Raw genomic sequence first — 27,589 nt, 5'->3', positions numbered from 1 at the left:
CCATGTTCTTTCGTTGAATATTTGTGTATGGTGGGATCAGACCACAGACCAATTGTGGCAACAATTGAGGATAAAGTAATGAAATTTAGGAAATCATTTCGTTTTGATAAGAGGTGGATAGGAGAAGAAGGCCTAATGGATTCAATTACTCGAGGATGGAACTCTAGTCGTGTAAGGGGAAATGTAGGAATTGTAGACAAGATACATTGGTGTAGACATGAGATTTCTGTCTGGAGGAAAAATAACCCACCATATGGGAAGGAAAGAATAAAGACGCTTCAAAATGCACTGGAGGAAATTCAAAAGGATTTTACTAAATCTAATGAGGAGGTTTTGGAGGTTTCAAGGAAACTACAGGAAGCGTATCGAGATGAGGAACAATATTGGGAATAGAAAAGTAGAACTCTGTAGCATACCTGTGGGGACAGAAATTCCAAATTTTACCATGCTTTGACAAAACAACGGCGCATTCATAATAGGATTATTGGGCTACATAATGAGCAAGGAAATTGGGTTAACACAGAACAACCTCGCCAGCGGATCTTGATGGTTTCTTGGCGGAGGTACCTACCTTAGTCAGAAGCTCAGAACCTAAGGCTGATAACCATGGCAACAAAAGAAGAGGTTAAAGCTGCACTCTTTATGATGCACCCGGAAAAAACCCCTGGACCAGATGGTATGACTGCACTTTTTTACCAGCAGTCTTGGTCTATAATTAAGGATGATGTAGTTGTCATGGTTAATGATTTTTTGAGAACGGGAAGGTTTGATGATAGACTTAATTTGACAAACATCTGTCTCATTTCAAAGATGGTGAGACCAAACCGAATGACTGAGCTTAGACCCATAAGTTTATGCAATGTGGGTTATAAAATCATTTCAAATGTATTATGCCAGAGGCTAAAAGGTTTATTACCAAATCTGATATCGGAGACTCAATCTGCCTTTGTCTCAGGAAGGTTAATTTCAGATAATATTCTCATTGCACAGGAGATGTTCCATGGGCTACGTACTAACAATAGCTGCAAGGATAAGTTTTTAGCAATCAAGACAGATATGAGCAAGGCATATGACAGAGTAGAATGAATTTTTCTACAGCGACTTTTATTGAAGTTGGGGTTCTCTATAGACTGGGTCGTGTTATTGATGCAATGTATATCTACGGTTAATTATAAGGTTTTACTAAATGGGTTTATCAGAATAGAAATGGATTATGTGGAAAAATACAAATGAAAAAAATTATCAAAATAGGAATGGAAATCCTTAAGAAATAATGCGTAAACCAGAAGATTGAAGAAACACTTTGGGCTGAGGCGCAATTATTGGAACAACAACATAAGTATTTACAGCCAGACACAAATTGGCAATATGGGCAACAGAGTTTGCTATATTGATGGGGCATGGAGGGAGCAGGATGCCTTCACTGGACAGGGTTGGTACTGTCGAGAGAGTACAGAAGACGCCATGATGGGAGCAATGAATCTAAGATGAAGCCTATCACCTCTACATGCGGAATGTGAAGCATTTATCTGGGCGATGGAGTGCATGAAGATCCTGCAGTTTTCAGATGTAGTATTTGCGACGGATTGTCCTCAACTGGTGAAGATGGTGTTGTCACCTGAAGAATGGTAAATTTTTGCTACACACATGGAAGGAGTTTTACCGCAGTAAGATTTTCTTCCCTAATTTCAAAATTCGACATATTCCAAGGGTACAAAACACAATGGCGGACAGCCTGCACGTGGTGCGAAGAGTTCTCCTTTAGCTATGTTATATGTTGATTCTTCACCTCCGGTTTGGCTATCCAATACGGCGGTTTCTTAGTTAAGTAGTTCTTTTGTTGTAAAAAAAATGACATTTGTCCCTTAAGTATGTAGACAATTTCTTAAAAGATTTTAATTAAGAATTTTTGCTTTTTTTTTTTAATTTTGTTATTATTATTATTTTTTTAAATGATTAGAACTTCCTGATATTGCTGATGGAGGTGCTCTAAAAGAGTAAAGACGAGTAAATAGATAAGGATACACAATTTTCAAGTGGAGAGGAAGAGTCAAGATATCCAACGATATTTTGTAAATTATTTGTATTCACTGTTTAATTATTCTCGTAGAGTGTACAATGTGTGTGTTTATATGCCAAGTGGAACTTCTGCTTCTCTCCCCCACAAGGATCCCATAAAAGTCCTATCCCACCAACGTTTATCTTCCATGAGGAGTTGCTCTCTTTCAGAAAGCAACAAAGCTTTGAAAGCATACAAATGATCTGCTTACCTTTCATTGATGTCAAAAAAAAAAAAAAAAAAAAAAAAGATCTGCTTACCTGCCATTTCTTACAAATTTTTTTCCTCTTTTTTGCTTCGTATGTTACCTTTAAAATATGCAGGAGACAGGTTTATGCTTTTCCTCGTCATCACCAGATTCTTCTTCATCCAATTGTGTACTCTATCGGAACATCTCATCAGTCGTCTTCATGAACATGAGGGAGCTCCAAGAGTTGAAGACCACACTCTTTTATCACCCAAAAGTAATCGTGAACCTTGAAGTCAAAGACAAATTCGCTTTCTCCTTCAGGATTGTTGCACTCGTCTAAAGAAAAAGAAGCTTCAAATACAAAGATATGGTCTGTGAATGCACGTGGAGTTGGTAATATATGCACACTCGATCCATATCGAGTAGTGACCCCATTCTGTTTGCCGTCGACGCGACAAGATAGCCTCATAGTATCCTGTTTCCTATAATGATCGCTATGTGGGTAAGTATCATAATCACCATAGAATATGACCTCCTCGTCATAGTCATCATCCTCCTCATCAACATCGCCCTCGTCGTCGATCATTAAAAGACAAGCCTTAAATTTCAAGAACATAGGAAGATGCCTCTCTTTCAAATGGATTGTTATGGAACCTCCAGTAGCTCGATGAATGAAGTGTCGGGAAACTTCTCCAGCGGGTAAAAGCGCATGTTTGCAAACCGATGTCTGGATGAGCTCTCTAGCCTCATGATTCAACTTGACGCAGTTCAAAAAATTCAGACGGATGTCTGGATTGTGAAAGGAGCCATCTATTGTCTCAAGTGAGACACAGTTCTCCGCATCTAGAGATGAAAGGGAATCTTGAGGCTGAGGTAACGATACAAGACTTCGACATTCATAGAGTGAAAGCTGTTTTAGTTGAGGAAGTTGTTTGATGTAATCTGGAATAGTCTTGAAATCATTACGGATGAAGAACAGTGACAGTGGAGAAATGTAAACCGTCTCTGGTAGACAAATCTGTAACATGTCCGTCTGTAAAGTCCACTGGTTTAAGAAGTCAGAAAACCACCTGATGTTTACTTCCACATACCTAGAGGTATCCTTATCACCACGAGTAATATGCATACAAGAAACACCTACCATCTTGGATATTCTTGATAATGAAACGTTGTCCAGCTTCCAGCATCTGAACATAGCCAAGTGTCGAAGCTGAGAGAGATTCTCGATCCACGGAGGAACTTCTTCTATTAATGTATCACTCAAGTCCAGCTCTTCAATTCCTTCAGGAACAGGTGGAAACACCTTCAGGCTTCTGCACCTCTGCATCTCTAGTTTATAGAGACAAGACCACAACCTTAGAGATGAAGGCATTTCTTCGATTGCTGTACTACTCAGATTGAGCTCTTGGATGTTTGTGGTGATCTCTGGAAGTTTTCAACCGGGAGCAACCACTTAGGATCAGTTTCTCGAGACTAGTGGCATTACAAATAGAGGATGGGAGGTTCACAAGACTTGTGCAACTGAGATCCAGTGTCTTAAGACTAGTACCGTTTCCAACAGAGGAAGGAATTTCCAATAGACTCGTGCAGAACGAGAGAAGAAATGACTCGAGGTTAGTGGCGTTTGAGAGATTTGGAAGCTCCTGGCATCACTCAAATCCATCCGCTTGAGATTCTTAAGTGACTGCACAAACAAAGGGCACACACACTTCATGTGTTTTTTTTTTTTTTATTTGTAACTCTGGTATCTGGGTAGTCACATTCCCAACTATCCCCTCGTAAGGAGTCCAGCGCCCCAACGGAAGGGATGTTAAATCCGTTGTGACCAAGACTCGAACCCGGGTGGCGGACAGTACAGCTGTACCTCCTTTACCACCAAGCTACGAGCGCTTGGTTCACACTTCATGTGTTTAGAGTCAGTCAGTCAAGATGTTTCTTTTTTTCAATACAAAAGTGTTTTACCTGGATTCCTTCCCACAACTTCTCAAATTTGCTCCCCCGCATGATAAGTTCAACCAGAAACTTTGTGGAGAACGTAGAGGGCCAAACTCTCAATGGACAGTAGTCCCAGCGCAGTAACCTGAGTTTACGAGGAAGACAATTTAGACCTAGAGGAAAGTTCAGCTTATCCCTTAAACAGTGGTGAAATATCAAAAAAACTGAAGATTAGTCATCCCATCAAACACGCTTTCTTCTACCACTAATGCGTCCTCGATCTTAGAGATATTGAGCATTATGCCTAGAATAGTCCCAGTGCCATGTGTTATTTCCAAAGCAAAGACGAGTATGGTTTAGTTAATTGACTAAGTACGTATATTAGACGACAAGTAGTCAGTCAGCTGTAGATATATACTTAGGTCCTGTTCGTTTGTACATCTAGAAGATGCATTCAGATGGTCCATCTAGATGTCTTATCTAGATGCTCCATCTGGGTGTTGTTCGTTTCTTCATTTCGTCCATGCATCCAGATGAATCATCTGAATGCAACTATGTTCGTTTGCTTTTCAATTTTTAACTTTCATCTGCATCCAGGTGGAATTGTTAATAAAATGACTAAAATATAATTTTTTATGTTTTGGCGGAAAAATAACATTTTTACCGTTTTGGCGGAAAATATTTTTGCGGTTTTTGAAGAAAAATATGTTTTTGGCGAAAAAGTGTATTTTCGTGGTTTCGGCGGAAAATATGTTTTTATGGGTTTGGCGAAAAATACGTTTTTGCGGTTTAGACGGGAAAAGTGTATTTTTGCGGTTTTGGCGGGAAAAGTGTTTTCAACGAGAAAAGTTTTTTTTTCACGATTTGACGGGAAAGTTTTTTTTCGTGATTTTGGAGGGAAAAGCTTTTTCGCGATTTTGGTGGGAAAATTGTGTTTTCCGGTTTTGGCGGGAAATTGTGTTTTTCTGGTTTTGGCGGGAAAATGCGTTTTTCCGGTTTTGGCGGGAAAATTCCATTTTTTCCGGTTTTGGCGGGAAAATTGTGTTTTTCAGGTTTTGGCGGGAAAATGCGTTTTTCCGGTTTTGGCGGGAAAATTCGGCTTTTCGGTTTTGGCGGGAAAATTGTATTTTCCGGTTTTGGCGGGAAAATTGCATTTTTCCGGTTTTGGCGAGAAAATTGTGTTTTTTTGGTTTTGGCGGGAAAATTGTGTTTTTTGGTTTTCGCGGGAAAATTGTGTTTTTCTGGTTTTGGCGGGAAAATGCATTTTTCAGGTTTTGGCGGAAAAATTGTGTTTTTCGGTTTTGGCGGGAAAATTGTGTTTTCCGGTTTTGGCGGGAAAATTGCGTTTTCCGGTTTTGGCGGAAAAATTCTGTTTTCCGGTTTTTGTGGGAAAATTGTGTTTTTCTGGTTTTGGCGGGAAAATTGCGTTTTTCCAGTTTTGGCGAGAAAATGCTTTTTGCGGTTTTGGCCGGAAAATGCTTTTTGGAGTTTTGGCGGGAATATGCATTTTTTTGGGATTTCGCGGGAAAATGCGTTTTTTTGGGGTTTGGCGGGAAAATGCGTTTTTTCGGTTTTGACGGGAAAATGCGTTTTTCGGTTTTGGTCGAAAAGTACGATTTTACTGGTTTGACTGAAAAATGTGTTTTTATGGAAATGTGCGTTTTACATTTTTTTTTGCGGAAAAACGCATCTTGCGGTTTTTGCGGGAATGTGTTTTTCAGTTTTTGCGAGAAAATGTATTTTTTGGTTATAGCGGAAAAATGTATATGCAAGAAAATAGAATTTACGGTTTGAAAATGATATTTTGATTTTAAAAAGTCATTTTTGTCATTAATCATTTTGGACTGAACTAGATGCATCTGCATCCAGATGCACCATCAAGACTCACCTTCATTTGGGTGACAATTTGAGATGAGTTTTTAAAAATTCAGCTGGGTGATCCATCTGGATGTAGCATTATAATGCACAAAACGAACATTGATTTGCATCTTCGCCCAGATGGATCACCTAGGTGAGCAAACGAACATGGCCTTACTGCATTGTCTGTGATAACATCAGAAATGTCATCAACATCTACTAAAAACTGACGTTTCCCAGGCTCTCTGATAGATTCTTTACGGACAATGTCAACCCCCAGTTGTTGCAGCAAAGAATGCATCCCTAAGAAACCCACATTTGAAGTTTTGAGAGATTTACGAGTTAAGACTTCCAATCCATGGTTAACGTCCAAACCGCTGTTAGCAAGCCACTGTTTCACATGGTCAGCTCGAAAACCGTGAAACAAACATGCTATGTGCAGAAAAAGAGCTTTATCTCTGTAGCTTAAGGCGTCGTAGCTAAATCTTAGAGTTCTTTCGATCTCACCAATCTCACCGTCAAGGCCTGTCCTTAACCTTGGTAGTGCGTCTTCCCACTCGCCCAAGGACATTCCTCGCAAATAAGACCCCATAACTCTAAGACCCAGAGGAAGTTCACCCGCAAGTTGAGTAAACTCCATAGCAAGTTTCTTAAAACCATCATGTGGGGGAACTTTTGACCGAAAGCGTATAGACATAAGATCTGGAGAGCTTCATCCGTAGCTGGAAGGTTCAGCTTGTAAATATGGCTTATACCATGTGCACTCAAAAGTCTTTGATCTTGTGTTGTGATGATAATCCTACTTCCATAGCCAAACCACTGAGTTTCTTTGGCCATGGCATTTAGTTGCTCTAACTGATCAACCCCATCAAGAATGACAAGAACATTGTGGTCCTTGAGCCTCTCTTGCACCGCACCTAGATGATGAATCTCGATATCCTTCAGGTTGAATATTTCATACAAGAGCCGTCTTTGTAAATTAATTTTCCTTTGCCGCTCACCTTTCATGATCTCCAGAAAACCCTCATCATGGCAGCGTCTCATATAGGTTAGCCTGATATTCTCTATAAAAACAGCAAATTGGAAATCTCCAGAGATCTTGCAACGGTGGTCTTGCCAATCCCAGGAGGACCCAAGATCCCTATCATCCTCACATCACCAGACTCTGGGCATAATAAGGAATTGATCTTTGTGATATGAGGCCTGAGTCCAACATAGTCATCAAAATCCCTCGACGGTGTATAGTTCAACACGTCCGACACATGTTTTGCAATTTTAACAATCATGTCCGCTTCTCTATCCCTAAGAATCAAATGAAAAGAGAGAGAGAGAGAGAGAGAGAGAGAGAGAGTAAGGGACTCATAAACACACACACGCCTTAAACCAGTCAAGAGAACATACGTACCAGTTGCGAGAGTCCTCTCCGAGTATATTGGCAACGTCCATCAAGGCTCGCCTCCATCTCTGCTTCACCTCTTCCGTTTTTCCGACACAGGTTTTGTCAAAGGCTTTCCCGAAGTCTCCCGTCTGCTTTCTCACATCAGAGGGATCCACTGGATAGAACACAGTCAGCACTGTTTGACGACCAATCTCATCCCTGCACCTCATAATCTCCACCAACTCGTTGAGACACCAGCTAGACGAAGAGTAGTTCTTTGAGAGCAAGACAATGGCGATCTTTGATTCCCTAATCGCTCGAAAGAGCTCAGGACCGACTGACTCGCCTCTCTTGATCTCGTTATCAATGAAAGGAACGATTCCTCTGCTTTTGAACTCCCTTCTGAATATGACTCAGAAGACCTTTCCTTACGTCTTCCCCGCGGAACACTTGGTGCGTCCAGATTCGTGACTGAGGGGACGAACGAGACGGAGGAGATGAGATCAGAGATGACGAAGGCTCCACTGGTCTGGGTTTTTTGTATACCAAGTACACAGAAAAGTGCAACCGCGAGAGCAGTAGCCACTGTAATGTAAAACGAGGAATTCATTAGAATGATCGACGGAGCAAACAGATGTAGGGGCAAACTGGACTTTAACTCGATATGCCCCAAGCCCTCTTCAAAAATCCCCGTATGATAATATAATTTCTTTCTGTTATAAATTAAGCATTGAAATGATCATCCACTTCTTTACCAAACCCAAGCACTATGATCATCCACTCCTTTACCAACTCAAGCACTATGATCATCTACTCATCAAACACTATGATCACCCACTCATTTACCAAATTAAGCACTATCTTTGTTATTTTATGTATTGTTGTTCACTATAAATACCATCACTCATCTCACTCTTTTGTACACCAAAAACAAGAACAAAAGTTTATAATCAAAGAATCATTACATTTTCTTCTTCCTTCTTATAATAAACTCTCTCTCTTATACTAGTGTTATTTGCTTCCTACGGGTATTAAATTCTACTCTTATTTAAATTTCTCGATACTATAAATTATAAGTTATTTCATAACACGTTATCAGCACGATCACTCTGCGATTCGGTAAAATTTATTTGTATCATTTATACCCTGTTATAATGGTCGGTATACCGCCTCTACTATTATTTATATCATGTTATAATGGCCGGAATACCGCCTATATTATTTACTAGTAATTTAATTTATTTATTGGTCGGCCGAGCCGCCTTATATCCTGTTTATTATTTATTGGTCGGCCGAGCCGCCTTATATCCTGTTTATTATTTATTGGTCGGCTGAGCCGCCTTATATTCTGTTTATTATTAATTGGTCGGCCGAGCCGCCGTATAATTTATTTATTATTCTGCATTGATCGGCTGAGCCGTCGCATGATTTGTTGTCATATAACATAAATATTTCATTGTCATAATTTTTCACTTTTATGAAATTTTATAGATTTGATTGACCGTTTAATACGATATTTTCAGACTAATTTTTGGTGCACTCGATTAAACCCCAACGGTCACAAAGAAAATTTTTCAAAAATTTCCCCTTTCTCCAACGGTCATGAACAGTAATTTTCATCTATAAATACAACTCATTTTCACTCCATTTCATCATCCAAAACATTTCATCTTCTCTCAAAAATTTCAAATCGCTCTCCTCCGATTTTTCATTTCAAGAAAGATGATTCGCGCACTTTTGTTTTTATGTGCCATTTTTATTTGTGTTTCTATTTATGGTTTATTCGTTGGAGAATTTACTCCGAGTGAATTTAAGATGAATATCGGTTTAATTTTATTTACATCGCTTCTCCTTGTAATTTCTTGTATGATTAATGTAAACGGTTTTTAAATTATGAAGTTCATAATAAATGATTCATTTTAAAATTGCGAAATTCTAAAAAAAAAAAAAAACAAATATATATATATATATATAGTCATTTTAGACGATGATATATATATATATATATATCAACGCTTGTCTATATGTAAGAATAATAGTTATTTTATGAATTAAATTTTGCTTATTATACTTTAATATGCTTCATGATTTAATGGTATTAAGGAAACATACTTTATGATTCATGGTCTAACATCATAAAAGAAATTATTTGTAATCGGTTAGTTTTGTTGTCGATTAGTCTTTGGTCTAATATCATAAAAGAATTTGGATTATATGTTGATATTTACTAATGTAATGGCCATGTTTATATGAGCAAAATTTAAAGTTTTCAGGATTGTGTATTCTCTCGGAAAGATATGTACAAGTTATCAGCCAATTCAGAAACGTGAACAGCTGAAACTTTCATCGCCGATATACTTCTGTTTATAAGATAAGTATTTTTATGCTTTATATACAAGTTTAACAAACTTGATTAGATAAATCAATTTGCATGAAGTTGGCAGTGATATAAATTTGTTCATTAAATTGATTGATAGGTTAAACTTTGTTAAAAAGCATGAGAGTAATAATATAGTCTATATAATAATTACTATGAAAGTTTTATTTATTTTCTGATATAATAAGACACCTTTGTTAATACATATTTATATATATTTGAAATATTTTGATTTTATTACCATTTATATTGAGGATTTTAAGTTTAAAGCTTGACTCTAAAAGATCCATAAGTTTTGGAAGATAATATATATAAAAAAGGTATTATCACCTGAAGTGATTACCTAAAGCTCATTTTGTATTTTGCATTTAAAGATTACAAGACCTGAAGTCTGTAAATAAAGCCAACTATGTTGGATGTTAAGTTTAAAAGTAAAATTTCTTCAAGAAATTTTTTTATGATGCATATATATTGAAAAATATCTATTGATAAATCACGTCTAGTTGATTATGATTCATTCTCCTGAAGAGAATATGACATTTAAAAACTCATAAATAGTGGTTTTAGACGTGAGCATAAATGAGGTCAAGGTCCAAAGAGTTTCTTTATAGAACTCATACTCTCACTTAAAGTTGAGAAAATAAACATGGTAATAAAGAAAAGAAATTATGAATTCATCTGAAGATGAAAGAAAATTTATTGTGTGTACAATACAAGGTAGTAAAAACTTATAGAATGCTTAAAAAGAGGATATATATGATGCTCCAGAAGTATACATAGTATTACTGCACATAAAAATTTAATTTAAAGTTCTTAAGAATGCAATTTAAAGTTCTTAAGGTATTGTATTTTTATAAGTATCAAAAGTTAAAAGGATCTACGAAAAATACATAACCCATGTAGGATATGTTGTTGATTAAGAAAATGAGATACATTCGAGATTGATAAACCTGTAGTATTATAATCTCGAGGGGAAGAGTTAAAGAATCTCACTTTTTATGATAAGTCAAACATCCAGAAGATTATGTTTACACTAAAACTAAGATTGATGAATTTTTCTCAAAGTAAATCCGTAAGATTTTGAGACACTTATGTTGAGACAATAAGCAAACGAAATGATATATACATTTCAATCAGAAATAATTCTCAAAGCAGTATAAGTATTTTAGAGAAAATATCTACAGCCTCTTATATATTGTACTACACAAAGATTAGTATAATGAAGATAAATGTATAGTAAACTAGAAGTTTACATTTGGCATGAATCAGTTAGACCATTTTGGTTCATTAATAATGCGAATATATACTTAATCATATGCATAGTCATATAAGAACCAGAAGATTCTTCTGAATGATTTGACATATGTTGTTTACCCATAAGATAAAAGGGTAATATGGTTTTCACCAGCCAAAATAAGATATTGGCATAAATAACGAAGATGTTAGTGGACTGATCACCCACTATGCATTTTTATAATATTGGTGAATTCACTTCTTAAAGTCTTTAACGACTATAGCACATTCACTGAGATAAGTGCTAAACATTTTGAGCAACACTGGTTCGCATCAAGCCAATAAATATTCACTAGTTCTCCCCATCATTGGTATAGGATCAGAAACCAATCATTTTCATCTAAGAATGTTGGATGTTGCTCCGCCACAGAGCTTCAAATGAAGATGTGTTTTCAAATGAGGTTGGAAATATATGTTGGATATAAATCTCTATTGACACTTAAGAATCCAGAGCCATCCCGAAAAATATAAGTAAGGCTATACATGAATTCTAAAAGTGAGTTAGTACTTCCAACATAAGGGGGAGAAAATAAACAGCTGGAAAAGAAAATAAGTTGAAATGAATTATCATTGATCCTCGGGCTAAACACAATGTGAAATAGAAGTCCAAAAGATAATTCATTTCAAAACTTACTAAAGCAGTTGCCAGACACGACCCATATAAATATAGTGATCAAGTCACATATACCAGCTGTAAATGCTCCAATAAGAATAAATGTTCTACAAGAACAATATCAAACTGCTAGTCACGCCTGCAGCGTGGTAGACAGATTGGTTCCCAAGATAAATCCTCGTAAATGAAAAGGAGCATATATTGATAATGGTCAAAACGAGGCAATATAGTTTTGTATGATCTCCAGAAGAGAAATTAAACATGACTGACGAAAATTCAGGTACCTGAGACAAATGAAGAGATCTCAATAAGTTATGTCATGTATGAAACAAAATGGAACCGATAAGAAAATTGACGTCGATGATATTATACATGCAAAGTAGCAGTTGATATAATAAATGAGAAAGAGGATCATGAAAGAAAGTCTATTGAAAAGTGTACACAAAGAAATGATTGGCCAAATCAGAAAGATGCAATAGACAAAGATATAAACTTCTTGTGAAATAGAGAAGTATTTGGACCAGTAGTCCATACACTAAAAGGTGTAAAACAAGTGAGATGTAAATGAACCGTTGCACACAAAGAAGGATCAATATGAAATTAATTGTGAAGAGACATAATTTCATGTGGTAGATGCAACTAGTTTCAAGTTCCTTATAGTCTGGTAATAAAGGAAGAACTTGAATGAAACAATCCACTTGAAAAATGTTAATCCCTGAAAGTATAATCCATGAAGGATTGATGATATCAAAATCATGTTCCCGGGAACTCTGCATATTCGATCGAATTGAAACAAACTATTTTATGGGATATATGAAATATTATAAGGTTAACAAATGTATCCATTTGTATTTATCAAGAGATTATAAATCAATAGAATCATGATTTGAATATAATCAAAACTCCTGAAGAGTTATAGAAAAATTATATTTTGGAAGAAAACTCTTGACAATACTATATTGTTTTTATATTCTAAACTGGAGATCTAAAACTGAGATGTTATCATAAAGATCCTTAAAGTATTTTATTTAAGACGCTCGTATATGTTTGGTCCTGAAATACCATACGTAAGAGTGTTATTTAAGAAAATTATTAATCTTTTTCATTACTGAAAGATGTAATTTCATATGAAAAGAAAGAAAATCATAATAGTAACTTCTATAGTTACAAATGAATAATTCGTATGTACGAGACGAATTTCTATACGATTATATGTAAGAAATTTGGTTTGAAATCCAAATAGACCAATAAACTATTGTCTAAGTCAAAAGAGAATTATGGACAAGAAGTCTAAAGGCCCTAGATATCATAATAGAAATGAATAGAGTTTATTCTCTTAAGCTTAATTCTCTGAAGAGAGTTGATTGGAATGCATATCCTGAAGATATTATTTCCAGAGAAAGAAATATGATAGTAAGTGTGGTTGTACTCTTTTTCCTTATCATGGTTTTTTTTATCCCATTGGGTTTTTCCATGACAAGGTTTTAACGAGGCAACAAAGAACATACAAAAGATAGACAACCAAAGAGAATGTTACAATTTGAGAGATGAAAATCTATCATTGTTCTAAAGGTTCTATGACTACTCATTCGAGGGGGAGCTTACGTAGTTGTACTCTTTTTACTTTTACTACGGTTTTTCGTATTGGGTTTTCCATGACTAGGTTTTTAACGAGGCACCACGTAATACAAGATGGATGATCAAGGGGGAGTGTTATAAATTAAGCATTGAAATGATCATCCACTTCTTTACCAAACTCAAGCACTATGATCATCCACTCCTTTACCAACTCAAGCACTATGATCATCTACTCATCAAACACTATGATCACCCACTCATTTACCAAATTAAGCACTATCTTTGTTATTTTATGTATTGTTGTTCACTATAAATACCATCACTCATCTCACTCTTTTGTACACCAAAAACAAGAACAAAAGTTTATAATCAAAGAATCATTACATTTTCTTCTTCCTTCTTATAATAAACTCTCTCCCTTATACTAGTGTTATTTGCTTCCTACGGGTATTAAATTCTACTTTTATTTAAATTTTTCGATACTATAAATTATAAGTTATTTCATAACACTTTCTTATTTTTTTTAAATGGATAATGTGGCTAATGAGTGGCTAAAGACGAATTGCTCCTTAGTAAACTAGAATATTTACACGGCCCAATCCAAAGATTCGACCACCCAAACCCGATCACCAAAACCGACCCATCTAAAGCTAAAACGACTGTGTTTCGTTCCAACTAAACCCTTTGAAGCCCTCCGACAAGAACAACTGAGAGCGTATTTGTCACTTTCTATTCCCTCTAACCAATTTTTTTCCCGAGAAAGTTTTTCTATAACGCTTTCTCTTCTTCAATTTGTGAATAAACAAATTAGAACTTTTCGATTCGTTTTTTGTTCTGTTCTTTCGCTGACCGACAAGATATCAGCCGGGACGTGGAGACCGCCGAATCCTGATTATCAGTCGTACCAGCAGAATCATCAGCAGCAACAACGGCAACAGTGGTCACGTCGCGCTGGAAACAATAATGAGTCAAGAAGACGACGTCGACGTCACTCCTTTAAGTCACAATCCTTTCTCTTATCCTCAAGGTATGAATCTCTTCTCGTTACTTGTCTACCCTCTCTCTTCACTATCGGTTCACAGAGAGAATTGAACATAAAAGGTCTTATCTTTGGGCGGAGAAACCAATGAGATCTCTCAATAGTGACTGGTTTTTGCAGAAAATTGGTCAAATCTGGGTCGAATCTAACAATTGTAAGTTTTATGTGTGTTTGACTGATAGGGGAAATGGCGACGACACAACTTTCAGTATCACCAGTTACCGTGTCAGTCAAGAGCTTAGCCTCGCTCAGAGTTTCGAGTGCCTAGTTTGGAACTTTGAAACCAGGCACCCTTAAGCAGAGCCAGTTCCGTTCTTTGGTTGTCAAAGCTGCTTCTGTCGTTGCTCCTAAGGTATGTACTACTTGCTCATTTGATTGAACCTGTGAAAAAACTTGTCTGAATGTTTGGATTTGCTGTTTCCATAGCTCTGGCCAGATGAAAAAAAAAACATAGCTTTAGGTTATTTTTACAAGCTTGGTTTGTAAAGATATTTGGATACATTCCTTCTCCTTTAGTTATGAATTATAAGTTTTTGATTGTTTCTTGTGTTATTTACAGTACACTTCAATTAAGCCAATGGGAGATAGAATTTTGGTGAAGATCAAGGAGGCAGAGGAGAAGACAATGAGAGGTATCTTACTTCCATCTACAGGGTCAAAGATCAAGGAGGCAGAGGAGAAGACAATGGGAGGTATCTTACTTCCATCTACAGGTCAATCGAAACCTCAAGGAGGTGAAGTCGTTGATGTGGGTGAAAGGGGAATTATTGGGAAGAACAAAGTTGATATCACTGTCCCTGTAAGTAAACCTCACAATCCCCTTCAAGCCGCTGCTCTTTCTTCGTTTGCTTCGGTTTCATGCTAATATTGGCCTTTCTTCTTGTGGTGTAGACTGGAGCACAAATCATTTACTCTACAAGTACGCTGGAACTGAGGTGGAGTTCAACGATGTGAAGCATCTCATTCTAAAGGAAGATGATATTGGCCTTTCTTAGTTGTTTATCTTTTATTTATGTATTTAGGATGTTATTTAAATATTTTGGATGTTTCAAATTTGGTAGGATAATGCTTTTAAATGTTTAAAACTTGGTGTGTTGCATGGATTTACTAGGTCTACTATGCCCAAAAATGAGTTAGTCAGATAACTGGATATATTAGGTTTACTATGCCTAAAAACCACTATAAAATGAAATACCAGAAATGATTAACACATGTAAAACACTAAAATATATAATATTAAAATAAGGGATTTTTTAAAAGAAAAAAAAAATTTACACGTAAAACGTGCAGCCGTTATAAATAGATTTAATATTATATTTAACACTTAGTAATTCATGGTAATCTTCAAGGAGATAGTAATACTACTTTACACATAGTAATACTTTGGCAATTTTTACGTTTATCTAGTTAAACCATGACAAAAGAGAAATTTTTGTAGTAAAACCAATGATTTTACATTATGATTATTGGTAAAGAAAACATTTGCAGCAAAAATTTGCCAGAAATACATATTTCGTTAGATTCTTCTTACTATAGCCTAACCATTCACATACTAACAATGAAAGTTAAGGAAGTTTTTTTAGAAAATGATAAGTTTTCTTAAACTGTTGAAAATAATCATCAAAAAATAGTTTTAAATATACATATTTACTATATATGTAGTCTATTAACATAAATATATGGGTTTTATATACTAAACATACGTATTACTTGCAATATATATGGTAGTCCGAATAACATATAATAAAACCAGTAATCTTAGTAGTCCGACTTACTAATAATAAAACTAGTAATCCTAATAGTCAAAATTACACATAATCAACTTTGTCTATATCATTGTTGAACTCCACATGTGGAACACTTATACACTGCTCATGATTAACTTTTTTTTTTTTGCTAACTAGCTTATGATTAACTTGCAGTAGATAACCAAAAACGTCTTCATCATTCCAGATATATGATGGATTATTTGAATACAATACCATTGGAAAGTAACTAAGCTTCGCTTCCATCTTAGATTCATCTACCTTTAACTTTCTGCAAATACGCTCAACCAAAGCAAAGTATGTGACCTCCTCCGCTGATTTCTTCAACACAATCGTGTGAATTTCATCTTCTCCTTCAGCATCTCTCGATATCCATTTTATTTCAGCCCTATCCTTCATATAATATCCTCCGTAATCAAAACAAATGATTGTACAAGGCGGATTTTGCATTTTTTCTTGAAATAAAATAGAATATCATTAGAATTATCATTATTAAGATGCTTAGAATTAATTCTCACACCGTACAATCTTCTCTTACTAATACTAATTTAATTCAGTACTATATATAGTAATACTAGAAATACTAGTAAGAAATATAAATATAGTAATCCTAGTATTTCCAGTAAAACTATTTTGCCTTAGTAAAACTAGTTATACCAGTAATACCCATAACTTATCCTTGTACTAACTAATCCGTTTTTAGGACGATATTGTTAGGATTTTACATTACCAATGATGTATAATTCATCTTAAATGAAATTTCACACAGAAAATCATCAAAACACACATAAAATATACCCAAAATCTCTAAACACAGTTTTCAAAATCTTTTTTAATCTCTCATAATTTTCATTGGATCTTTTTTTTTTTACACTAGCCGAGATATACACTTGTTTTAATAACTTTTCAGCAAAAAATTCATCAAAAACGGGCATAAAAAATGCCCGAAAGCCCTAAACACAGTTTTTGAAATCGTTTTAAATCTCTCAAAATTTCATCAAATCGTATATTTTAAACACTGCCCATGATATACACGACATTTTAATGTTATTTTACAAAAAAAAATCATCTCAAACGAATAAGACTTACCTGTTTTAGGAGCTTCAAAATCGCCAATGGAGGTTGAAGAGGAGGAGAGAGTACGAGGAAGAAGAATGATATGTGGGCCAACTGAGCTCTCATTGGTTAAGGTTGTCTTGTGGGCCATGTAGGTAGTTGAATTGTGGTTGTTTATTCAATTGAAGAAATAAATAGAGAAAGACTATTTTGGTGAGTGCAAGGATAAAAGGGTAAAGAGAATAGAGATGTGGCAGTGAGAATTCATTTAAGGGGGTACGGGGTATATGGAGTTAGTCGGGCAGACAAGATATGAAACTTCAGCTATGAGAGAGAGAGAGAGAGAAATAACAAAAAGTTATGACTTTGACTTTAAAGAAAAAAAAGCTAAAGACAAGCTGTTAATAGATAAAAGAAGAAAGTAATTTACACCAAGTGGAGAGGAAAATTCATGGTTGCTTCTGTAAGCCTAAAGATTGTATGAACTCGATACAAAGAAACTCTTCTTTATTAGTTTAAGAATCACTCAAAGCTTAACCACACAAAACACACAATCTCTAAAACTCTCACAAAACCACAAAACACTCTTGCAACACTCTTGCAACTCTGTATATTGATGTTAGGAGTTTTCAAGGCTCCTAAGACAAATGTTGTAGCATAAATGATTGTCGAATCAATTCTAAGGGATGACGAAGGCTCCACTGGTCTGGGTTTTTTGTATACCAAGTACACAGAAAAGTGCAACCGCGAGAGCAGTAGCCACTGTAATGTAAAACGAGGAATTCATTAGAATGATCGATGGAGCAAACAGATGTAGGGGCAGACAAGACATGAAACTTCAGCTATGAGAGAGAGAGGGAGAAATAACAAAAAGTTATGACTTTGACTTTAGAGAAAAAAAGCTAAAGACAAGCTGTTAATAGATAAAAGAAGAAAGTAATTTACACCAAGTGGAGAGGAAGATTCATGGTTGCTTCTGTAAGCCTAAAGATTGTATGAACTCGATACAAAGAAACTCTTCTTTATTAGTTTAAGAATCACTCAAAGCTTAACCACACAAAACACACAATCTCTAAAACTCTCACAAAGGTATGCAACACTCTTGCAACTCTTTATATAGAGACTATATTTCCTAAACTCATTAGGAACACATATTTCTTTTTTTTCTCCAATCCTATACTCATTAGGATTGGTGTAACTTAACTTTATGTTATCTTTATGTTTATCTCCAACATTCTCCCCCTTAAATTTAAAGTTAACTTCTTCAATATCTAGAACTCCAACAAGATCCTTCATTTCCTTGAACTTGATTCTTCCCAAAGCTTTAGTTAACATGTCTGCCTTTTGTTCTGCTCCTGGCACATGTTGGACGTCAACTTGCTCGTTCTCGATGCATTCCCGAATGAAGTGATAGCGCTTGTGTATATGCTTACTCCGACGGTGGAAGACCGGATTTTTGGTGAGGGCAATAGCCGATTTGTTATCAAGCCGCACCACTATCTTTTGCCTTGGTTGACCCGTAACCTCTTCGAGCAAATCTTGAAGCCATATGGCTTGTTTTGCAGCTTCAGTTGCAGCCATAAACTCAGCTTCACAAGATGATAGTGCTACTGTCTTTTGTTTTTGAGAACACCAAGTGATAGGACAATCATTCAAGTAAAAGATGTGGCATGTAGCACTCCTACCACCATCATCATCAATATTATGGCTTGAATCACTAAAGCCTTGGATCTCCATTGCAGTCGCTTGCTTGTATACGAGGCCTAGTGTCGTTGATCCTTTAAGATACCTCAGGACGTGCTTCAACGCGGCTCCATGGGATCTTTTGGGATCGTGCATGTACCTGCTAGGTAGTCCTACACAGAACGCAAGGTCTGGGCGCGTGTGAGTAAATAGCGAAGACATCCAATCTTTCGCCTATAATCCTTTTCGTCAATACTCTCTTCTTCTTCAGCATTTGAGACCTTTAAACCAAACTCCATCTGTGTTTGTGTAGCATTACACTCGAACATACCTGTTTCAGTCAAGATTTTATTTGCATATCTTGACTGACACAAAGTTATTTTTCCTTTCTCTTGGCACACTTCGATTCCAAGGTAGTAAGTTAATAGCCCGAGATCACTCATCTCAAAGTTACTTGACATCTCCTTTTTGAACTCACTTATCATGTCTTGGTCGGAGCCTGCAACCAGTAGATCGTCAACGTATACGGCAACTAGGAGAAGGCGATCTTTCTGTTGCTTGCGGTACAAGGAAGGTTCTTTCGAGCACCGATTGAAGTTTAACTTCTCAAGAACCTTGTTTAGCTTCTCATTCCAAGCTCTTGGGGCTTGTCTTAGACCATATAGGGCTTTATTGAGTTTGTATACCTTATGCTCCTGACCTTTAACTTCGAAGCCTTCAGGTTGGCTTACAAACACTACTTCTTTTAAATCTCCATTAAGGAACGCGGTCTTGACATCTAAGTGGTGAATCTCCCATCCTCGTGAAGCTGCTAGTGCAATGATAAACCTGACGGTTTCAATGCGTGCCACGGGCGCGAACACTTCCTCGAAATCAATACTATGCAGTTGAATGTATCCTTTAGCCACCAGTCTTGATTTGTACTTGAACGTAAGTAAAAGTAATTAAGGAAAGAATGATAACCATACCAAAAGTCAAGCATCAATAGTAGAAAATGTAAAACACTAAAACCTCTTCCCAACTTATTATATAAGCCAAATAAAATTAGTTGTTCAGCATAAATCACATCTAAACACTGCTCTCTTTCGGACCATTTTAGGTACTGTATTATAAACTTACCCAAATACAAAGACTCTAAGTTACCATCTCCTTATATTCTAAAAAAGCGATCCCTTAAAATTTATAATTCACATATATAACCAAACAACGGACCTAAAAATAAATTTGTATCCATGTCTCAGAATTCTATTCATTATTTATTCGTTTATGATTTCATAAAATCGTTTTCATTCCACGCTGATTTTTTAAATGCTTCATAAATTAATATATATTTATATAAAATAGTTTTTATTACGGGCGGGCCAACCCTAGTTGTTTATAATTGATACATATGTTATTAGCTGTTACAAATAAATTACGACTAATTAATAAATGACTGATTAAATGGTACAAAATAGATTTCTTTAATTGATACATGGTTTAGTAAACAATACATAGTTTTTTAGCGGATGCATTTTTATGATACATAATTAATTAGTTGATGCATGAATCTTTACATGATATATTAGTAGATACGTGAATTGTTATATGATACGTGATTTCTTAGCTGATATATGATTTGATACCAAATAATAAATATTCATTTTTAAGTGTAGTATTGATTTTTTTTAGTGTTGATAATATTTTTGTTAGTTGTTTCCCAATTGTTATCTATTTCCTAAAGAATCGTCATTGGTTCCTTATCCAACTAACATGAAAATTAACCAATAACAATTAAGTTATCTTCTTAGTATATTAATAAACCAGTGTCTGATGTTATGATGTGGATTGAAGTGATATTAAGACTAGAGCGAAAAAATGACGGTGATTAAAAGATTCATAGATGAAATTGGTTAAAGTGGATTTGAGGAGTTTATTATAACAATGAAATTCATTGCAAGGATTAAAATCTGGGAGTTTCTGTGGAGGATCCAACATATATGCAGGTTTGAGAAGAAGTGAGTGAAAATTATTCCAGTTGAAATGAGCGTTGAATTTTTGTGGAATATTCCACATCGGCGAAACTAGAATAAAAATTTGTATGAATTTGAGATAGAGAAAAAGATTAATGAAGAAGAAGGTATGGGCAATTTTGGCATTTCAAGGCACAAAAAGTACAGTAATTTACTTTTACGTCTTGTCAGGTGTATATTAATAAACCAGTGTTTGTTGTTATGATGTGGATTGAGGTGATATTAAGATTATAGCGGAAAATGACGGTGATTAAGAGATTCATAAATGAAATTGGTTAATGTGGATTTGAAGAGTTGATTGTAATAATGAAGTTCATTGCAAGGGTTAAAATCTGGAAGATTCTGTGGAGGATCCAACATATATGCAAATTGAGAAGAAGTGAGTACAAATTATTCCAAATTATATGAGCATTGAATTATTGTGGAAGATCCTACATCAGCAAAACTAGAATAAAAATTGTATGAATTTGAGATGGAGAAGAAGATTAATGAAGAAGGAGAAGAAGAAGATATGGACAATTTTGGTATTTCAAGGCACAAAAAGTACAATAATTTACCTTAAAGTCTTGTCAGGTGTGAGTCTCAAAATTTTGGCTTCCGATTGATGTATTACGCTAAATCTCCCTTAATATTTTAGGGTCCAAAGTTTCTAAAAATTTGCAAAATAAAGTCCAAAATTTCACAAAAATAAGTAATACACCATAGTTTGTTTCTGTTTTTTATATCATCGCACAAGGCCCAAACAATTTTTAAACCGGGTCTGCATATATTATAACATTATTAGAAAAAAAATGATTAAGTAAGATTGAAAATCATCGGCCAACCGTAATATATGTATTTTAAACACATTATAACTTAAAAAAACTAAAACATAGAAATATAACTTTGACGATTTTAGTGAAACTACAAATTTAGGTAAAATGTTTTTGAGTTTTTTCCTATTTGAACAAAAAAAAAACTTCCAACTCAATTTCCTAAAAAAATTCCACAAAAATTCTAAAATATCACACCCCGCCAAACTAACCTAACATTCTATGTAAACCATATATTTGAGTTTTCCCCATTTCTTCTATTTTCCCAATCCCTTATCCCCTTTGCTTTCATCCATTTTCTTCTTTTGAAATCTTTTTCGCCTAATGAGTCAAATTCCGGGTTATTCCCACATGAGTGGGACATATGGTTGCCAAACAAGAGTAAAAACTTTGAGAATACCTAATATGTGTTGGTGCGGTGACGAGAAAATTAGTTTTTGCGGTTTTTACGAATCTATAGGCATATAACATTATAAAGATGGGCAATTCACAAGAAACAAGTTAACAAACATAATAGATTGATTTACTACAGAGTGCATATGCATCAAACTCTCAAAGCTGATTTTATTCTTCCGATATTGAGACAATTAAGTTTCCAAAACACACCTAAAGTCCTGAAGCTGTACATTGCTCAAAATCTACTAGCAAACAAATGAAGAAAAATCTACCAATACAGAACCAATGCAAAATACGTAGGTAGCTTTTATGTTGAGATAACCAAATGTTTGTCCATTAAAAGTAGAGCCAATCTTCATCAGCGATGCAAGGACTCGAAGTTCAACCATAAACTGAGACCATGAGTTGAGTAGAGAGTAGAAAGTGAGAGAGAGCTCACCAAGAACTCTTCTTCTTCGAGGCAGAGTAAAACCCCATATACCATTTCACAAACTTCTTCAAACCCGTCTCAAGATCAACCGCAGGTTTATACCCAATCTCACTCTGCGCCAACGTGATGTTCGCATGAGTGAACTCAACGTCCCCATTCCTCGGCAAAGGCATGACCTTTTTCTTAGCTTTCATCTTCAACAGCTTCTCCAATATCTTCACAAGCTTAGTAACAGGAACAGGCGAAGTATTCCCCAGATTGTAAATCCTAAACATAGCAGGACCTTTCTTCTTCCCACCACTACCAGTACTCTTCTCAGCAGTATCCAACGCACCTAAACAGCCTTTCACAATATCATCAATGTAAGTGAAGTCCCTAGCGACACTACCTTTATCAGGAGACTCGAACACCGTAATCGTCTTCCCTTTGAGTATATCCTTAGTGAAGAAGAAGTAGGCCATGTCTGGTCTCCCCCAAGGCCCGTAAACCGTGAAGAATCTCAGACCGGTTAGCGACAAACCGTAGATGTGGTTGTAAGTATGAGCTATCCCTTCGCCTGCTTTCTTCGTGGCCGCGTATAAGCTCGCGGGGTGATCCGTACGGTCTATCTCCGAGAAGGGCACTTTCTTGTTGAGACCGTAAACAGAGCTAGAAGAAGCCCAGACAACCGCAGGCTGAGGATTCGCAGCTTTCGATACTTCGAGCAGATTCACGAACCCAGCGATGTTGCTGTTCACATACGATCCAGGGTTTTGCATCGCGTAACGAACGCCCGCTTGAGCGGCTAGATGCATCACGTGCGTGAAGAGGACGACGTCGAAGAGCTTCTTCAGCAAAACGGCGTCGTTTATGTCTCCTTCCACGACGAAGACTCCCGATCTCTCCAGAAGCCCTTGTCTCGCTCGCTTCAGCTTCGGATCGTAGTACCGGTTGAAATTGTCGAGGCCCAGGACCCCGTCGCCGCGTCTCCGCAGCGCGATCGAGACGTGGGTTCCGACGAATCCGGCGGCGCCGGTGACCAGAACGGTTAAACCGCCGCGGGACCTGGGATGGGCGGATTTGCGGACTTGTTTCTCCCACTGAGAGCCGCCGTATTTAGCGGCGGAGAGGGATGAGTCGTTGAGGCTGCGGCGAGAAGGGGTCGGGGGAGGGGATAAGAGGAGGTAGAAGAGGAAGAGAGCGAGGAAGAGAGAGGCCCAGAGCGTGGGTTTCGAGAGGCGGAGGTAACGGTGGTGGTGGAGGATTCCGTACGGGAGGGCTTTATCGGTCTTGTACTTTCCGGGAGTGGAAGGAAGATCGTCAAGGTGAGACATTTCGGCCGGCGAATCGATTAGGGTTAGGGTTGTTGGGTGGTAGAGAGCAACGATGGAGGAGCAAGTCAAAATGAGGATATTCCGGGAACGAAGAAGAGACTTCTTTTACTTGTACTTCTCTCTCTCTACGTGGCTTTATTCATAATTGATTTATCTATGATTAAAACTATATATTTTTGGTTAAATCTTCAAGTCATGGTAATTTAGCTGTCAGAGATTATATTGGATTTAATCCTGTATCTTGATTGCCTTTCAAGGCTAATGATTTTAATGTGTTCTTAGATCTGGATATTCCGTTCGGATCACTATCCGGATTCCGTTATAAATCATATTGTGGATAGCCCATAACCATACCATCTTTCAAAACCATACTCGGCTCATACACATAGGCGGCTAAGTCTTTGGGATGTTTTTCCTTTCTCTTGTCTTAGTAGTTTTCCTAATCCTAGTTGGATTAGGTTTTGGATAATTTTCATATTTCTATATCTTGTAATCCTTATATAAATGAACCATACTATTTTATGAATAAATATACAAACTATTCTCCTTAGTTTTATAACACGTTATCAGCACGATAGCCTCTAAAACCCTAAAGCTAAAACCAAAAATCGATAAACCCTAATCCTACCCGGTGAACACCCTAACCCCGATTGCATCCCGATCCTACGTGTTTCCGATCAGCAACCCCGCGTTCCCGTCTCAGCTTCAGACGATCTCAACTCAGACGAATTCAGCCTCAGCTCTTGATCCAGGACAGCTCGCGTTCCAGACAGCAAGCGTCCCGTTCGCATCATAGCCGCTCGCGATCCGACAGCAACAGCTCCCGTTCAACGATCAGCCGCTCGCGATCTCAGCCTCAATCCGTTCCAGGCCAGCTCGCGTCCCGTTACTGTCCAGCTCGAGGTTCATTATTTGGTGGTCCGGTTTCAACAATCAACTAAGCTAAAGGTAATTCGAATTCTAAGAACATATGAATTGAATTGGGTTGATTGATAAAGAATGAAACCATAAAACCTAATCTTTATGATAAAAGCCATAGGATAATAGATCAAACCCTAAGGAGTAAATCGAAGCTCTAAAAGTTCGATCCCCACACCCTAAATCGAGATTGATCTATTGATCAATTAAACTCAAAACCCTAATCGGTTTTGAATCTCAAAACCCTATGATCCAATGATCATATTGTGTGCTTAAATCTCCCTTGATCTATGATTAAATCAAAACCCATAAAACGTAAACCCTAAAATTGCTAGAAATCGAATCAAAACCCTAAACCCTAATGTGAATCTGTTTTGATGATTGTTCTTGTTTGATTAAATCTTTTCATGTTTTGAGGTTAGGTTGCTAGAATATTTTACCTTCTGATCTGTTTCTGTTTTCTGAAAGCCCTAAATTCGTTTTACCCTAAATAGCATGTTCTAAATCCGAATTGAAGCATGTTTGATTCTTATTTGTTTTGATTGATCTTGTTGATTGAGAGTTAGGTTGATAGTTTGATTGATCTCATAACCTGTTTTCTAAAAACCCTAATATCGAATATGAAGCCTTAAAGGCTTTGAAACCTTAAAATCGCATACTGCTAAATTTAATTGCTAGATTTCTAAATTAATTTGAAGTTTAGGATCAGTGGCTAGATTAATTGTTTTTAAACCCTAATCAGAAAGCCTAAACCCTAAGTTGACAAGACTTGTTTCTGAAACCCTAAATCCGCATAAACCCTAATTCCGATTCATTGCCTTTGATTAAAAGCTAAATTGCTATATAACCCTTAGTGAATTCGTATGCTAGTAATTGCACCGTGGCCGTGTGGCCTTGTTTGTATCTTGATAGTATGGCCGTGTGGCCTTAGTGCATAATAATCTTGCTGCATATAGATCATCTAAATCCTAAGTTTGCTATGCATCATATATCACCTAGGCCGTGTGGCCTCATTGCATATCATCCCCATAGCCGTGTGATGCTATCATCGAGGGGAATAAAGAGAATGACAAAAATTTATACATGGCAATAAGTATTATCCGCCATCATCTCACTGAGGGTCTAAAAGATCAGTATCTCACTATTGAGAATCCTCTAGAACTTTGGACCGCTTTACAGCGGAGATATGATCACCAGAAAACGGTGTTACTACCAAAGGCTACATATGATTGGAAACATCTGAGAATCCAGGATTTTAAAACCGTGGATGAATATAACTCAGCTCTATTCAAAATTGTCTCCAATATGAGACTTTGTGGTGAGACTGTAACAAAGAAGGATTTGTTGGAAAAGACTTTCTCCACATTCCATTCTAGCAACGTGTTGCTGCAACAGCAATACAGAAAAAAAGGTTTCACCACCTATACTGATCTTATCTCATGCATATTATTAGCTGAGGCTAATAATGAGTTGCTCATGAGGAACAGTAAGATGAGACCTTGTGGATCAACTCCATTACCTGAAGCCAATAAGGCTGTAGAGGAAAAGAAAGAATCCACCAAAGAAAGTAACCACGTCCATCATGATAACCCACACGGCTATGGAAATGACTATGGTAGAGGAGGCCGTGGTGGATGGAGAGGACGTGGTGGGCGTGGAAATTATAGCTCACACAGCCGTGGGAAAGGGAACCACTATAACCGTGGTAGTGGTCCCAGCTATGGCCGTGGTCGAGGCAGAAGCAGTGGTATCTCTAAACCACCACACTCGTCCAAATCAGTATGCCACAGGTGTGGAATGGATAACCATTGGGCAAAGAATTGTAGGACTCCCAGACATCTTTGTGACCTCTATCAAGAGAGCCCGAAAGGGAAGAATCCATAAACCCATTTGGTCCACCATGATGGGGAAAACGATTTTGATCATGACCAGGATGACCTTATGGATTATGAGACTTCAGATTTCCTAAGAGAATGAGATGATTTCGACATTCTGTTTTTGTTCTTTTGCTTTGATTTATGTTTGCTTTGCTTTGCTACTTACGTTTTTAATAATATGATTTCTTTGAGTTTACTTTATTTCTATTATCTTATCTGATTTTATTTAATAAGATGAATGATTTTATTATTGAAAACGCCAATATGAGTTTATAAATTACGGGGATGGTACACATTAAGGGCTACAGCCAGATATGTATAAGGTCAAGCATTTAGATGCTTTATATTCACCCAAAGAAACCCATTGAGATTATATAGAGATATAAGAATGGTTTCCACAATGATACAATGGGCAAAAGGAAACAAAAGTTCCTTCAGAGTTATGAAAATCGCCCAAGACCATAGAAAAGTAGTCTAGACTATACTTGCATTCTCTATTGATCTAGGCTATGCCAAGATCAGTAAGATAGAGGCAAAAGTCATGGTAACCAGAATGGTTGACCTACGAAATTATACACTTTATGGCATGACCGGATTAGCCATCATGGTCCAAAACATGATGCGAAATTGATATTGGAAAGGGCACAAAGAGTTGTCCCATAGAATCTCACGTGTGTAGCATGAACACAAGGGAAACTCATCAGGTCATGATGTCCCAAGCACTTAAAAATTATAGTATGTCCATGAGGGGGCAGTGAGGACAAATCCACACATGTCCATACTATATATAGCTTGGCCATACCCATAGGTCCAAACTCTCAGTCCAAGGCTTGGGGACACACGAATTTACATGCATCTTAACTAATAAGCATCAAACCATTTAAGTGAGCATAGATATTCTCATCTCAAATTTATTACGGGTCATGAGCCAGACATATACCATCTTGAGATATTTGGATAAGCCACCACAAATATATGTGCCGTCTAAGATGGATCCTTAGAAGTGG

At 36.7% G+C, this 27,589-nt stretch overlaps 2 protein-coding genes, 1 long non-coding RNA gene and 1 pseudogene across 3 annotated transcripts; 2 read left to right on the top strand and 2 right to left on the bottom strand.

Annotated features, from left to right (window-relative positions):
• Positions 1-1,624: 1,624 nt before the first annotated feature.
• On the bottom strand, positions 1,625-8,029 carry LOC106417178 (annotated as a pseudogene).
• A 5,953-nt stretch (positions 8,030-13,982) lies between these two features.
• LOC106417742 lies at positions 13,983-15,424 on the top strand. The gene is made up of 4 exons (XR_002661458.2): positions 13,983-14,307; positions 14,502-14,671; positions 14,879-15,118; positions 15,211-15,424. It is a non-coding gene; the product is annotated as an uncharacterized LOC106417742 (long non-coding RNA).
• A 6,710-nt stretch (positions 15,425-22,134) lies between these two features.
• On the bottom strand, positions 22,135-23,928 carry LOC106418629 (UDP-glucuronate 4-epimerase 5-like). Its single transcript, XM_013859371.3, has one exon. It carries the CDS (start codon positions 23,785-23,787, stop codon positions 22,480-22,482), a length of 1,308 nt encoding a protein of 435 aa, XP_013714825.2. The 5' UTR covers positions 23,788-23,928; the 3' UTR covers positions 22,135-22,479.
• Positions 23,929-26,010: 2,082 nt separating this feature from the next.
• LOC106417179 (cold shock domain-containing protein 4-like) lies at positions 26,011-26,589 on the top strand. The gene has a single exon (XM_013858024.2). It carries the CDS (start codon positions 26,011-26,013, stop codon positions 26,587-26,589), a length of 579 nt encoding a protein of 192 aa, XP_013713478.2.
• Positions 26,590-27,589: the final 1,000 nt, after the last annotated feature.

This window comes from Brassica napus, chromosome C9 (genome assembly GCF_020379485.1).
Source record: "Brassica napus cultivar Da-Ae chromosome C9, Da-Ae, whole genome shotgun sequence".
NCBI classification, from domain to species: domain Eukaryota; kingdom Viridiplantae; phylum Streptophyta; class Magnoliopsida; order Brassicales; family Brassicaceae; genus Brassica; species Brassica napus.
This window is presented reverse-complemented; position numbering and strand designations above follow the sequence as displayed.

Bases quoted from the DNA above. Each gene is read 5' to 3' on its own strand.
- LOC106418629 (XM_013859371.3), bottom strand. From the start codon at position 23,787: ATGTCTCACCTTGACGATCTTCCTTCCACTCCCGGAAAGTACAAGACC.
- LOC106417179 (XM_013858024.2), top strand. From the start codon at position 26,011: ATGAGACTTTGTGGTGAGACTGTAACAAAGAAGGATTTGTTGGAAAAG.